This window comes from Mugil cephalus, chromosome 16, assembly GCF_022458985.1.
Source record: "Mugil cephalus isolate CIBA_MC_2020 chromosome 16, CIBA_Mcephalus_1.1, whole genome shotgun sequence".
Lineage (NCBI taxonomy): Eukaryota > Metazoa > Chordata > Actinopteri > Mugiliformes > Mugilidae > Mugil > Mugil cephalus.
The window spans coordinates 17868323-17883751 of record NC_061785.1 but is presented as its reverse complement, the minus strand read 5'-3'; the positions used below and the strand labels follow the sequence as shown (position 1 = coordinate 17883751).

The window sequence follows — 15429 nt, the reverse complement described above, 5'->3', positions numbered from 1 at the left end:
GTGGAGTACTATATATTTCCAAACAGCCCAGTTTGCCCCGATGGATGGGCTTCAATGTGGGGATGAGATTTGAAAGAATTTGAGAAAACTTTTGGTTGGATGCAAAAAGTGGATGACGCATCAACATTTTTAAATTGTTCCATGAAATACCAGACTCTATGGTACCATTAACAACACCTTGTTTTGTCAGAGGTTAGGTCAGATACTAGCATACAGTTGAGATGATGTGTTATGCAAGACATGTAAAATAGAACTGAATTTTCTTTCTTGGGCTTTTAAATAATTTGCATCATAAAATATTAAAAGTCCCACAACTGTCCTTACAGGACTCTGAACTAAAGAGGACGGTGGATGAGAGCGAGCGGATTAAGAGAGCCTACGGACATTACTTTGACCTTTGCATCGTGAATGACGGTCTTGAAGCAGCGTTCCGAAGTCTACGGCTGGCACTGGAGAAACTGTCGACAGAGCAGCAGTGGGTCCCCGTGAGCTGGGTCTTCTGAAAGTCACCAAGAGCTCATCAGCACGGTGCCAGGTCCACGGGTCAACGTTCGCAGGACGACTTAACATTGGTAGCTCCGGACGTCTCGTGCAGCTGTTGATGGTGCAGGTGTGTGGGGCGGAGGAGCTGAGCATCATGATTCAGAGCAAATGACCAGCCTCATGTAGAGCATTTTTGTACAAACTTAGTGTTCCTCGGTTGAGCCTTATGTCAAGCTGTATTTTATTTGTCAGAACCAGAATAACTCTATCGGTGTTTGTTCGGAAGGATTTAGAACTGATTATGAGGTTTAGTGCAATAGTGTGAGCGAGTGTGTGTGCATGTTATCATAAACGTGGATATAGACTAGTAATTTTTGCAAGTGACAGTGGTCTGTTGCAGGTTTTCGTTGAAGGAACTTTTTGCCTTTGCAAATCTTAAATACTTAATGTAGTGTAATGTTTACATTGGTTCGGTAGGACGGATTGTTTAAGGAAGGACACCAAACGTCACATTTGTATCAAATTCTCTATATTTTACCACTTGATCATACAGTACGATTGTATGCGTTCGGAAATGTGCTTTATCTTGTCGTGTCCCTTCTTAGTTGAGAAATGAGCAGCAATAGATACTTTAAGACATGCAATACAGTACATCTAGTAACACACCCTCCAACGTGCACGCACACACTCATATTCGGAAAACGTGAGAGCAGTGGTTGGCTGAAACAGTTTGCATAAATACTGTTGTTTTTTTTTTATTTTGTTTGCATTGAGCATTTCCTGTCACATGCTGGTGAAGCTCTAGTTTGTTTAGCAGGGAGAGGCTCTGATGACTGGATCACTGCCTGCTTGAGTTGTATTTGTAGCACTGAAACTTAAATCCTATTTAAAAAGAAAAATCAAAACACCTGAAGAAGTAGCCTGCAGTATGCACTGACTGTATAATGAAGGCAAACATTGTTTTACTTAACATTACAGGTGGGACAGTTGATGGTTTGGTTCAGTTATTTTTTTGATGTACAGATAGTAAACCTATTTATATGTGGCTTCTAATTCATGCTTACTTTTGCCTTAACACGGTTCAAAAGCCAAGGAAACACTATTTTTTATTTTATTTTTTCCAAACATTTCACTTCTGCCACTGCACACGTTCCTTCTTAGACAACGAAACAACAGTTCTTGAATCTTGTTTGATATTTATTTTCCCTTCAACCTGTAAGTACTGTATTGTAATAAAGAGTGTATAGTGTAACATAGAGAAGCACTGTGCTTTGACGATTCTGCCGGTGTGTAGATGCAGTTGGGCGACTACTACTGTAGTTTTGATGTTCATATGAAAATCTATTAAAATGACATTGTTGCGAATATTGTTTCCCTGTCTACAATCAATATTAATGCGTGTTCGTTTCAAATTTGACCCTCCCCCGTGACTCTCTAGAGGACAAACGGTTATAGAAGATGAGAATGAGATGAGATCTTTAATATACATTAGTAATATACACACTATTTTCAAAATATACAGAGAACAATAGCCTACACGTTTGTTGAAAATCAAAGTGTAGTTCAGCCGGAGGATATCCTGCGTGGCCTCTGGGGACATGGCTGGTTTGTGATTAATAAGTTAGGATGGTGACGTCTGCCATACTGGTTCTGTGGATGTCGTTCAGTAAAGAGGCGCCAGAGGTAGCGTTATAGGGTACATCTCATAGGCAGGCGGCGGCCCACCTGGCACAAAGCTTGTCAGATTGGGGTCAAACTGCATGAAAACAAGTGAAATTATTCTTAGTCTGTTGTAACACACTGCATTTAATTATTTTTCAAAGTGATGGTTTCAAATTATATACTCAGACTAAGAAGACTGATGCAACTCATGTCTGTGACTACTGCCATTAGCTAAGTCCACTGGCCTAGCTTAGCACAAACACTGGAAGCCGGCACTGCCTACGGACCACAGGACATGCCGATACCACCAACAAGGTGAAAGAGTTTCCATTATAGCAAGTTTTAGAGGCACTAGGAGGGGGGTTTTGTGACTTTCAAACAGAACCAGGCTGGTTGTCTCCCCTGCTTCCAGTCTTTGTAATAAGCTGAGCTACCTGGCCAGTGGCAGGAGTTACGTAGCATAATTGTGTTAATCTGATCTCTGGAATCTAGAGAGCAACATTTCCAAAAACTTGAACTTGTCCTTCAAACAATCTTGAATATTTTACTGTGTAACTATTGCAAAACCCTAATATTGCTGCCTTCAAATGGAGTCGTGTTTATCGTTTCCACAGTTGTGTGTTTCATGAGGATAAGGCTGCATTTGGTCATGTGTTTGGTGACATTTACCGAAACAGCGGAGGTGGATGGTAAATTAATATCGTGTAAGTTAGTCATAGAGAATTTTCTTCATTTTTAAATTTTTTTTTTTTTATTATGCCTTTTCATTTCCTAGGTTACCCAAATCGATAGCTTGCAAAACTGAAGCCTTGGTAGCTTCTATACTGCAACAGTTGGTTAGCAGCCATGCTCTCATGGTGAACACCTGATGCCACTTGAACATCAAGGTTTCTATGTAAACTCATGAAATCCAATTGAAGGCAACATGTGTCTCCTACATAGGCTAGGGATTAAACAGGTCTTGCCTCGGCTGACTGTACATGCTGCTAACGCACCAGTGAGTACGGCGGCGGGTGATCCACAGTGCTGTAGCGAGGCGGATATCTGTCATAAACTCTGCCCGCTTCTCGCTGCAGTTCCTCTGATGAAGATACCGTGTTGATTGGCGAAGGAGCATCGCCTTCTTGCGTCGGTATGTTAACATCGTATGTTGCGCTTTTCTTTTTCATGTGATAATAGAAGCAGAGGAATACGATACCTAGGGACACCCCCAAGCCTGGAAATCTGGGAACAGATTTCCACCATTTCATCGTTCAGTTTCAAAGAGCAACAATCACCCTCATGTTAAGAAAGATTCATTCTCGGCTTAATTTGATACTTACAAATACTGAATGTTATTTGCTACCACAGACATTGCTGGAACATTTTCAGCTTACTGGCATTACTGTTAGAAAAAAAAATCATTTACAGTGCAGCAGTACAAATACGCAGAATAATGACTGTCATTGACATTTTATGATGTACCATAAACAACAACATAGGAAACATAACAAGTTCTTTGTAAAATCTAGTGTAAGTTTAAGCCAGTATAATCTTGTACAATGATACATCTCTGAAACACAGTCTGAGCGTTATACTCACCAAAATGAGTGAGTGCGAGCGTTTGTCACAGGACGTGATAATGCGTCAGCTTTTACATCTCAGTTTATGTAACCTCACAAGGCCTGTTAGATGAGTTACAAAAGACTTTGATTGCTAAGTGTTGTGACTTGTGGTGACCCTACGGCATACGGCATACGACTCACTATAATGTCGTTTTAACCATGTGTGGTTTTTAAGCAGCAAGACAAATTTAATCGGTTCGCCAACCGCTTGTAAACGATAAAACAGCATAATGGTTGGCTTTAAGCTGTTTATGCCGCAATCAACATTCATCCTATAAATCCGTCACTCATTACAGCCGTAGGAAAAGCCGGCTTGAATTCAAATAACTTTTAACGTACAGCTCACTCATCTGTGAGATGATTGTAATCTTTATATTAATAGGCGATGAGTCTTACCTTGTTTAAAAATCCAAAACACACAGAAAGGTTCCTGACCTGTGGGTCGCTATCAACGGATTATATGTCACTTAGGGATGGGCATGGTGTGAACATCTTTTACAGCATCGTTGTCTTGTTTAAAGGCGCAGGGACACAGGGCATGTGCTGTCTTGCATATTCCTTATGTCTGCCAGAGTGTATTCACTTCATGAACTTAACATCAGCATCAGCGTTTCTCAGACGTCAGTGTTATTCTGTTTCTAATTACAGTCTACGGCCGCATCAGACAGCATTCGGTCTTTCATGTTTTTGACAAGTTACTTATAGGAATAAGCAATAAAGTCAACATTTTTGGCCACCAGTCCACACACAAATTACCTCACGTGTGACTTGTGGGCTTGTGTTTCTGAATAATCCTAACTTTATGATGTTTTGTCCCAGGTGAACTCCAGTCTAGGTTTGGACACACACACACTTGCACACACGCACGCACACATTCTAATTATAGTTACATGAGTGTGAATGATTCTATTTTGAAAATTGCACACCCTTTTTAGTGCATGTAATTTATAAACAGTATACTTGTATGTGCATAATGTGAATCAGTGGGATGGACTGAATCCACCAAACAGTGACTAATTAATGTGCATTAATATTCACATACTATTTTTTCCAACTGAAACAGGATGTATTCCATCAATGTGTACGCATCAAAGTTAGTATAACTTGCATTTTTTATTTTATATACCATTTCATCAGGTAGAAAACAGCAGAGATGTCTTGTGTTTAAGTTAATATACCTTGGAAGAACATTTATGTAACATGGAAAACTATACAGTAGAAAAGGCTGCATATACAGAAATTATGCACAACACATACAGATGCAAAGGCACTGAACCAAACCAAAATCCTTGCAATGTAGCAAAAAACAGTTGGTAGTAAAATGTCTGATGGCCTCAATGTTTTTTTTTTTTAATCTTGCAGTTTTTTTTATAAATGCAGGTTGGCACGAGACCAGTCTTTTTTTTTTAGGGTTTCGTGCGATGAGCTCAGAATCCATCGGCCTGATCTTAGGAGTCTGCTGCGTTATGAGAAGAACAGCAGGAGCAGGAGGGTGTTTGGAGAGGGTGAAGATGACAAGGGTCAGGGGCGCTCCGAGTACGCTGGAGGGTCCATGTAGGACGGGGGTGGGTCTCCATAGGACGGCGGTTCGAGCTGTAAAACAGGAAACATTGGACAATAATGACTTAGTTGCTCATCCAGTCAGTCATTTTCTGTAACCACTTGTCCTCTGGAGGTTCATAAAGTGCCTTTCTGAGCCGTCACTGGGCGGACACACAACCATTCACACTCACACCTACGGCCAATTTAGAACCACCAATGAACCTAACAGGCCTGTCTTTGGATGATGGGAGGAAGTCCACAGAAAGCTCACACAGACACAGGGAGAACATGCAAACTCCACACAGAAAGGCTCCAGTTACTGTAGTTGATGGATGCGAACCTAGAGCCTTCTTGCTGTGAGGCATCAGTGCCAACCTCCACCCCATTGTGCCACACCCTGATGACATTTCTGATCTTTTAAAAGAAAAAATTGCAAGCCCACAACAAACTCCATATGTAAATATCATGGGATCACATCAGCTCAATATAGGATGCACACAGTGCTTTACCGTGTATGGAGGGGGTTCTCCGAAATTTCTGTCAGAGTACAAGGGACTAAACGCCTCATTTACGTCCATTTCTTCCTCTTGCTCCTCGTCCTCCAGGTCTTCCGTATAAATAGGGATGATGTACACAGACGGAGTGTTTCTGGACCTCAGAGCGCAGCTTTCTGCTTCTCTGCGCTTCTTTGCAAGATGGCAGCAAAATATCCACAAGCCGATACAGAAGCACAACAGAGGAATCCTGAAAATGAAGAAGAGCTTAATCGTGTGCGCTGCACGCATCAAACGAGGTGCAAGCAAATGAGGAAACAGAGGGAATACTTACTCAATAGTAGGATAATACACTACCATGGTAGTTTTATATTCACACCTGAGTAGAGTTTGAGGGAAGAAGAAGAGGCCTTGTCAAAGGAAACCAGCACAGAGCAGCTGTTTTACTGTTGGTCACACAGTTTAGCGCTCAGCGCAATGCCTGTACGCATGTACAGTTCAAAGGTAGCTCTTTATCTCGTCCAGTTCTCAAATCACACCCACCCAAACAGACTGTCTTAAAGGTAAATGGAGCGGGTGAAAGTTTTATGCAGCTAACGGGAGACTTATGTGACTCACCCAGGAGGACAGATTTGTGCAACACTTCAGTACAAAGTGTGAATAGTGGAATTTGGTATGATAAAAGTGAAAGTAGGCTGCAGTGACAGAAAGCTGAGGCACTTCCTTGTCTTTGTGGAGGGCCTAGTTTCTGTAAAACCTTTTTCTGTCTCAAGTTCGTGCGGATTCAAATATGAACTGACTTTATCTAGCTCATCGTGAAAAGCTGAGAATGACACTTACCTTCATCTACCAGCCATGTAGCGCAGGCCAAGTAGAGCTTTGAGTTGCAGCAGACAATTTATAGCCTGACTGAACAGTCTGAAGCAGCGGAACTCACTGTGGTTGCAACCTGCGACGAAAGCGACTTATCTGCTCCCGCCACACAGTGGCGTAAACAGTTGGTGTTGTCGGGCTAAAGGCCACTTGTGTCTACATCGACTGTGATTATGAAATGACACATTAAGGAAGGGAAATCAGATTGCACACACACACACACACACACACACACACACAAATATGACAAGGAATCACAAGAATTCTTGTTTCAGCTTGTTTTAGAAGAATGCAGTCCAGGTATTGTTGAAACATGTCTAAAGAATTTCTACAGAAGCTCTCCGTGCCAACACAAAAAAAAAGAAAATCAGGATCATTCACAACCATTCAGACTAGATGTGATAGTTCAATATTAAACCACTACACATGCGTTTTTTTTAAGCTTTTATTCACACTTAATGTTGTTGTGCAACTGCTGTGAAAATACATGTATATATATATATTTAAGGAGGCACAAGTTTTAACCAGCGTGCCCCATCACAGTCTGTTAGTAGCTGACCGTTACAAATGCGTAACTATCCTCCAATAAAAGGAACTGTAACGTTACCGTAAGACAGGGGGAGGTGGGGGAGGTGGTGGAGGGGGCGGTGGCACAACACCAGAGGTGCCAGTGTGAAGGGGTGCTGGCGGAGGAGGAGGAGGAGGAGGAGGAGGAGGGGAAGTTCCTGACACTGGTGGTGGTGGAGGCGGGGGAGGCAGAGGGGCACCTCCAGCTGCTGGAGGAGGAGGTGGAGGTGGAGGCGGGCAGGCGCTGTTGGTTACCGGCGGCGGCGGTGGGGGAAGATTCGTGGGCGAGGTTAAGGCGGGCGGAGGAGGGAGGTCAGCGTCCATGAGGGAAGTGGGAGCTGGAGGAGGAGGAGGAGGAGGAGAAGGTGAAAGCAGGCCGGGGTCCGCACTGGCAGAAGGTGGAGGAGGAGGGGGCGGCGGGTCGCTGTTGGTGGGTTTGGTTCGCAGGGTGGGGACGGAGGGTGGAGGCACGGCGATGCCAAAACTGGATCTGTGAACGAGACGAGAAGAAGACACACTGTTAGAAAATAAAGGCCGCTGCTTCTTAAAGGTAAAGAGTGAACCCTAATGTGTACAGTGTGATAACATCTTCAGATCATGAGCTGCAGAGTTCAACTGTGACTGTGATACCAGAATAAAAGGTTCAAGAAGACGTGTACATACACAGGGATGTCTGCAGTGCTCTGAATGCTCTCCGTCGTCCCTGCTCTCGTCCTGGGCTGCTGCGCAGTGACCTGCACATGGTAGATAAATCAAAGTGAAAAGCAAATCAACAGCACGCCTCCACACACGACAGCAAGACCACGGAAAGAGGCCATCTTGTTTTCCGCTCAGCCTTAATCTGTAAGAAATCTCGAAAGGTACGTGGACCCAATTCAGCCTTTAAACTCTGAAACCCCCTTACGTGAAAACAGTGCCCGACGGAGTCCAAGACGGAGTAGGATATTGGCGCTCTGGTGTAGCCTCTCTCCGGCTCCTTGCCTGCAGGCGGCGGGGTCATGAGCTTGGAGCGAGTCTTGTTTTTGGGAGTGGTAAAAGCGCCGATCTCTTTCCTGGCGACCTTCTCGTAGTGGATGGCCGCAGCCTGGACAGGGGCACAGCGTCATACACAGAAGCTTAATTTTCACACCACTTTCTTTCCCTGCCTGGAGGGCGTCTCCGGTGAAAAGGATTCTATGGCATTAACATCATTCGTAACAATAAAATTACAGCTCACAGTTCATGGTTCACATATACACAACCAATCAGCTGTGCAGTATTCTTTTCAAATAGGAGCTATTTCTATTTATTTTCAAGATTCCTTCGATAGGTTCCAAACAAGTACACATAATATATAAAATCTGTAGACAGGTCCACAAATAACCAACAACATCCAAGAGGTAGAAAACAATCATCATAGAAAACTGCAAACAAGCATGCGTAAGTGACTCTATAGAGAGAATGTCTGAATCATTAAAGATAGAGCTTTGGCACATACTGCAATGACTTTGGGAAACTAGTTGTCGTCATCAGTCAAAAAGAAGGCTGTAACCCATGATTTCTAATTTCAGCATCAGCTGTAAGGTCTTCCTCACCAATGACAGCATGTTGACGGAGCACTCCATCTGTTTGATCTGCGTGGCCTGTGAGTCCAGTAGCCTGAGCACGGAGCTGGCCAGGCTGTTGATCTGGTAGGTGACACTGGCCAGCGCCTGGGCGGCCAGACCCTTCGCCTCTTCCATAGCCTTGCTGGGATCATCTGCCTGTGAGGATGATAGAAAAAGTTTTCAAAAGGTCTCTAAGACTACGACAAAGCTTAAGCTGACTTCTAATCAGTATTCCTCACCTGAACGTAATTGTTTTCGCAGTAGTCCGCCACTCGGTAGAGGTTGTTGTGGTTATCAGTGAGACCCTTCCTGGCTGCTGGTGCCTCCTGAAAAATCTGAGCAATAACTTCTGAAAGGTTCTTTTGCTCCGTCATTTCTCCCATCGGTGCGGCTAACGAAAAATATGGAGAAACACACTACTTAAAACTTCCTTTTAAGTCGTCCCCTCCTGGGGTAGATTTTTTTTTTTTTTTTTTTTTGGCAGGACTCAGTCGAGGCAGGGAGGTGTACGGGGGGCGGTGAACGCGGAAAACACCGCAGGGCGAAGATTTTGGATCAGCTGGTCTCAGCTGGCAGGGCTGCAGAAGGTGGGACTGCTCAGCCACTAACACATGCATCCGTGTTCACGAATCCAAGTAAAGCCAGTGTTTTATATGCTGCTCGTTTACATGTGCAAGAATTTATAGGAGAAGATATACCTATAATATGACACCAAGTATAAGGAGTCCGGATGGCATCCATTTGTATTACTTGTGACAGCCACTAGAGGTCAGTGCAACCTAGAGAAAAGCTACTCCTCCGGCTTGTCGATCGACTCACGTTTATTGCACTATGCACCGATTGAACTAGACAGTAATGACAGTGGCCAACGCTGCAAATAGTGAAAAGTTATCAGTTATATTTTATAATTAGTTTAATCATTCATCAGCTACACAGTATGATGTTGTGGAACATTCTTCCATAAATAGACAAATGCTTGGCCAAGGTAAATTGCATTGTATTGTTCGAGATATCCTGTATAAACAACTTGAATTCCCCAACATCCTCCTTTTTTCTTCTTCTTTTTTTTTTTTTTGTTTGTGCGAAAGCTCATAGTCCTGTGACACCAGTTGTTAAAGTCATTTCTGTTTGCTCTCGTGCTTCCAGAAAATAGTCATCTGACATCTAACAGCATCCAGCTGAGCCATGATGCGAGCGAAGAAAATAAGAACTAGATTTGGACGTAGCCCAGTGCTGATGCTTGATTGCGCCAAAAAAAGGAAAGGTCTTCTTGACGGTTTGCATGCTGCAGCTCTACAGCTTACAGAAGGTTTTTGTGCAGTTCTTGGATTGCCAATAACAGATATATGACAGAAAATGAAGGGTCAGAAACGGGGAGTGATGAATGTTCATGGTAACGTCCTTGTGAGGTTGCACTCATACAGTCCCTGCAAAACTGATGTCGCTCCAGTCACCATGGCCTCTAGGTGATGAATAGGGTAAAGATGAAAGCTGTTAAAAATCAGTTAGCTGCGGTCATCACTGTAATTTGATCACCATGCTGACGTTAGCATTTGGCTCAGCATACCGCGATGCTTGTGGCTGTAGGCGCTTATCAAGTTATTCCTAACTTTGATCCACACAACCTGTACTGAATCTGTTGTAGGCTTATTCTGAAGTCAAAACACTGTTCACAGTGTTATGAATCTTCTGTCACTTTGTAATGAAGCTTTAAGGAAAGTTCACAAAGAAAGCTATTTCTCTGTTTTGGTGAATGTCTGCCTTTTCTCCTTCATCTCAGCTTCTCTCATTAATCATCTATTTTCTCATTACATTGATTATCAGTTTACAGAAGATGTGGCCCAACCGTTATCACGATAACACCAAGGACATTATTAGAAACTGTTTTTTTTAAGCATTTGTTTACTTGAGCCCCAGTCCTTTGAAAGTCTGGCTATGACTGATAGCGTTTGCTATATTGTGCTCTTATCAGTTTTTATTGTAGCTCACTATATATGAAGCCCAATCTTTATAAGTGATTTTGGATGACTTTATTTCTTTATTGCTCAATCATTTTCTCTGTGCTCAGCACAATCTTAGAGTCATGCTGACTTTTATACACAAAATAATATCATGATGAAATCATGTAATTTTTCTTCTATGGAAATGACGACTTGACGACTTGAAGTGTTGAAATAAACTATTCATATCTGTTTTACTCCTACAATGATTACATTGGTTTGGTTCGCTTTGGCTGAGCACGCCCAACGTTCATCAACATATACACATTGATAAGGTCTTAAAACAAGCACAATTTCTGTCCTCTGTTTTGTGTTGTGCAGTAGTAAATGTTTTCAGTAGATGTTCCGCATGACTTAATGCTGGTAATAAAGACATAGCATCTTTTACCTCACTGTGCCCTTCCTACAGGATATGGCCAAAATATATAATACACCGTAGAGCAGCTGAAGAAAGAGAAAATGCGCTATACTTACCTCCCTGCTGCCTCATCGGTCTCAGACACCATGTCATTTTCTCCCTGATCCTGAAATGGGCACCACTGCCACCCGTTCAGACGTTACTACACACTCAAACTGATGCTTTAGTTGTAACCCACTTTTTATTCACCGGAATCTGGACATGGAAAAGATCATATTTGTGAGTTTATCATATGATAGACTCCATTGTGCTCATCTGAGACCTTCTAATAAGATAAAGGTTATCACTGGGCTCCCACCTGTCCTAGATTGTCACGTTTAGATCCAAAGTGCATATCAGTCAGGACTTCATAAACAGCACACTGTTTTATGGTTGTGTTTACGCAGCCATCAGTTATCTGGATAACTAGGAGATATCTAACTGTGAAAGCTGCTCTTTGATTTGGAGATGCGATCACTAGTTGGGACTTTACCCTCGAATAAAGTTAGCATTCAGCAGAAAGTGGGGAAGAGATCAGTTTCACAGCTCATCCTTGGTCTAATAAAAGTTCTGATTAAGTTTATGTGTAGAGCTATGCTGGGAACACTGTAAAGACACCAAAAACAAAAACAAAGAAGACACAGTTTAGAGTAAAATATAGAGAAAATCCCATTGTTAATGTTAATGCGATGAATGGTTTTCCAACTCCGGTACTAGGGCTTTAAGATAACCAGTTCAGTACTCATAGATGAAAGATGTCGTGTGTCTTGTAACTAAATGAATGCTGTGTTTGCATAAAACATTTGAAAAAAGGAAAAGAAAAAAGAATCAGCTTTTAAAAATATTTTAAGTCATGCATTTTTGCTTCCATCTTTCCCTGCCAGCAGTCTTCCTCCACAATCGCCTTTCTGGGTCATTTCTAAATCTGTCGGCATGTTAGCACAGCGGACTCTATATTAAGATGGAAAAACCTTCTGTGACGTCACTCGTTTGGTTCCCGAGGAGCGGCTTTGAAGCTCAGTGTGGTGTCTCTGGATGTTATTCCATCTTGGCAGCATCTGCCTTCAGACTCACTCAAAAATCCGCGAAGAGGTGGAGCTTGAGCGGAGATGAGGCCGGGCATGTGTTACCGACAGCAGATAAGCTAGCAAACTGGAAATTCATCTAACTGTCAATTGAAAGGGCCACACCTTAAGTATAAGCCTTGATGTGATATAATTAAATGAGTTATACAACCTGGTTTATAGAGACCACACTGAAAACATGTTTACTATTTTTGATGTTCAAAGGGGATTCACTCGCTTTTGGAGCCAGCCTCAAGTGGTCATGTAAGGAACTGCACTTTTTGGCACCTCACGCCAATCATTTCATAACCAGTAGCTGTTAATTGATATGAAACTAATAGCAGGACTAATAGCGGAATCATAATCCACGCATTTCCTTATCGAGCGTGTTTCTAACAGTTGTTCAGCCAGGCGTTACTTGAAGGGTTTTGCAAATCTGTGTGCACCCATTATGCAGGATAAATGTTAAACTGAAAGAATAGCAGATCTGTAAACAGAGTAAGTGAAACAGCATATTCATTCTGCTCAAGAAAGTCAACGTGTCATTTTTATGTGCTACAGTACCTGCTCGCACATGCAGCTCTGACGTCTCTATGTCCAATAGTGTGAAGCATCCGCACGTTTGTGGATATTGGGTGTTCTGGGCTATCACAGCCTCTCCACACTTCACAGACTTTCATTAAAGGAAAGGCCAAATTCAATTATTGTACCGGAGTCTGCGGCGAAGCTACACTGACTGAACACACGCACGCACACACAGCGGTTAACACTCTTCTTTGTGGAAAGTTTTATTGTTTCTGAGAACGCGCAACGGTGGAGTCAATTCCATCTGGACTTCAGACACCTGCTGCCCTTTTCCTTGAATTGTTTCTAAAAATTGAACTTGGGATCAATTTTCTTTTTCAGAGGAATACATTTTTTTTTTTTTTTTTTTACATTTAACTCAGTAGAGAGTGCAGTTTCTGTAACTGTATGATCATGCTTCATCAGCAAAAAGTGTAAAAAGCCTCTGTCATCAGGAATGCTATCTCACATCCTCTATTACTCACACGCTATTAGTTCATCATAATGCATCACCTTCCTATGCATTCTGTCAATAAGTTGCCCGGCCTCTTTCTGGTGGTTCACATGCTGGACATGTGCCGCACGTTTTCCAAAGACATCACCCCGGTAATTCTGGGAACACTGGAGATATTTGCTATCTTTTTTAAGATATCTTGGAGTTGCATGGTTCATATGGGTGTTGACTTCTGGCGGAAAGATTGAGACATAACTGGCCACCCAGGATGATTTGCAGGAACGCATGGCCTGATGTTAATCTGGTGTCACTGTTAACCCAGTTTACTCGTGTAAATATCTGTCTCACTGTGAGGTGATAATGACTTCTTGTGCCTTGACCACTCAACGACCACTCAACCGAGCAATCTCCCTTCCGATCAAACTCAATGCTCTGTGGTTACTTAATGGCGACGCATCACACTCCACTTATTCAACTGGCTAAAATTAACATTCATGTTATGCTCCAGGATTAACCTTACTGCACATGAGGTATGTCGAGTGCTCGAGAGTTCATTTGAGACAGAAGTTAAAATGTCAGCATGATTAAAATCACATCTTTATCTGTTCCAGACTCTATCACTCATAATTATAGTTATTCCACCATCAAAGACGCTTTGTGTTACTGGGTTTACATTTACAGTCCACTAAAAGTCTACTAGACACGATAAAGCCTTATCTATTAAGTTATTAGAGACTTTACTGTACTGATTCCTGTTCCTGATTCTATAGATTGGCATGAACCTCGGAAACATGAGCTGGCAATGAATCAACAGTCTCCTGTCTAATGAGACACGTGAGGCACATTTTTGATAGCGGCTCAGAGATCAATCAGAGCTTCTAATTCAGACAACAGGGAAGACAGCACTTATTTACTTACCAACGCCTTCGGAAAACTGTCTTCATATTTAGCTGTTTATGTCGCTGTGATTCAAATCATTGTGCGATAGAAGATCATTTACTCCCATGGCCTCATTCAGTCACTGTGAATGATCTTTTTAAAGACATGGTGTTCATTTAATCATCGCATTAATTTTAGTTCACTTTTCATACATCAAGCACATTTCCGCGATTAGAGATATCGACATCAGCAGTGAGCTTTGCTTCAGCCTCCACCCTTTCCTAGCCAGCAGCCCCGCTCCATGTCTCCGTGTGTGTGCGTTTGTATGGATGTGTTGGGTGTGTGGGTGTGTGGGACACAGGCAGCAGCCCCTCATCATCCTTCAATCCTGCTTTTAATACCTGGTTTTGGCTCCGTCAGGAATGGAAAAAAAAATCACTTTATAAAACTGCAACTAAATTCTAACAATGTAAGAATTTACATTTGCATCGTCTCTACTCAACTTTCTGTGGAATGGCCTTCTAAAAATCTAACAAACATAAAACATGATATATTATAGAAAAACATCAAATATGATATGTGACAGCATTGTCACAGGAATGATTTCAGTAATGTGGGCGCTGCATCATAATACATGAAAGTGTCACAACAAGCTAGTTAAAGTTAAAGTGTTGTGCTCAGTGACATATTGTTTGCAGTGGATACACCTGCTGCTGCAATAAACTAGGTCACGTGGCTGCGCACAGGTCTGCAGCTCTGCGGAGTTTAGAAAGACAAATGTGGCACAGTTAGAAACATCTGCTCGACACCGCACTGAAGAACGGTGACTGCATGGCTCAAATGACTGTGGGTCGCTCACTATGAGCAGACAAAGAGATTTTGCATCTTTTGTTTAACCTTTAAAATCCAAAACTTCAGTATCTTTTTTTCATATGTAATGTGAATGACAAGTGGCACCAGTTTCACCAGATACATCCTTGTAAACAAGGGGACAAAACAGCAGATAGACAAATCTAATGAGAATCTGGTGAACCGAGTGGCCAGTTAATGCAATTTCAAATGATTTCAGGTGAGCATCTGCTACTGTGCTGTATCTTAACTGCAGTGTGTGTGTGATTTGATTCCAGCCTGGGACCTATGTTGCACGTCACCCAGTGGTTGCCTGTCTGAAACTTCACTGTTTAGTGCCTGACCCCTGCCTCTAAGGAAACACAGAAAAGTTAATGCATGTATAAAAATGTCGCAAGTACTCTTTGGATC

The 15429-nt window shown here is 42.4% G+C and overlaps 2 protein-coding genes and 1 long non-coding RNA gene across 7 annotated transcripts in view; 1 reads left to right on the top strand and 2 right to left on the bottom strand.

The window, feature by feature from the left end:
• Nucleotides 1–1848, top strand: part of mpp2b (MAGUK p55 scaffold protein 2b) — a 35064-nt gene extending 33216 nt beyond the window's left edge. For all 3 annotated transcript variants that reach the window (XM_047609904.1, XM_047609903.1, XM_047609901.1), the window contains one exon: nt 327–1848. In XM_047609904.1, coding sequence (XP_047465860.1) covers nt 327–503 — 177 coding nt within the window. In that variant the 3' untranslated portion in view covers nt 504–1848. The remainder of the gene's footprint in view (nt 1–326) is intronic.
• A 94-nt stretch (nt 1849–1942) lies between these two features.
• On the bottom strand, nt 1943–4207 carry LOC125022909. Of its 2 annotated transcripts, XR_007114501.1 has the most exons (5): nt 4146–4200; nt 3727–3809; nt 3468–3529; nt 3141–3369; nt 1943–2239 (listed from the first exon to the last, which is right to left on the bottom strand). It is a non-coding gene; the product is annotated as an uncharacterized LOC125022909 (long non-coding RNA). The 2 variants fall into 2 exon arrangements; XR_007114502.1 differs by lacking the exon at nt 3727–3809 and having other exon boundaries at nt 4146–4207.
• A 635-nt stretch (nt 4208–4842) lies between these two features.
• abi3b (ABI family, member 3b) lies at nt 4843–11558 on the bottom strand. 2 transcript variants are annotated; one of them, XM_047608390.1, is made up of 8 exons: nt 9051–11558; nt 8800–8967; nt 8130–8309; nt 7889–7959; nt 6626–7715; nt 6120–6164; nt 5801–6035; nt 4843–5342 (listed from the first exon to the last, which is right to left on the bottom strand). In XM_047608390.1, the coding sequence occupies exons 1-5, from the start codon at nt 9192–9194 to the stop codon at nt 7262–7264; spliced, it is 1017 nt and encodes a 338-aa protein (XP_047464346.1). In that variant the 5' UTR covers nt 9195–11558; the 3' UTR covers nt 4843–5342; nt 5801–6035; nt 6120–6164; nt 6626–7261. The 2 variants fall into 2 exon arrangements, with proteins under 2 accessions (XP_047464346.1, XP_047464347.1); XM_047608391.1 differs by lacking the exon at nt 6120–6164.
• Between the last annotated feature and the right edge of the window lie 3871 nt (nt 11559–15429).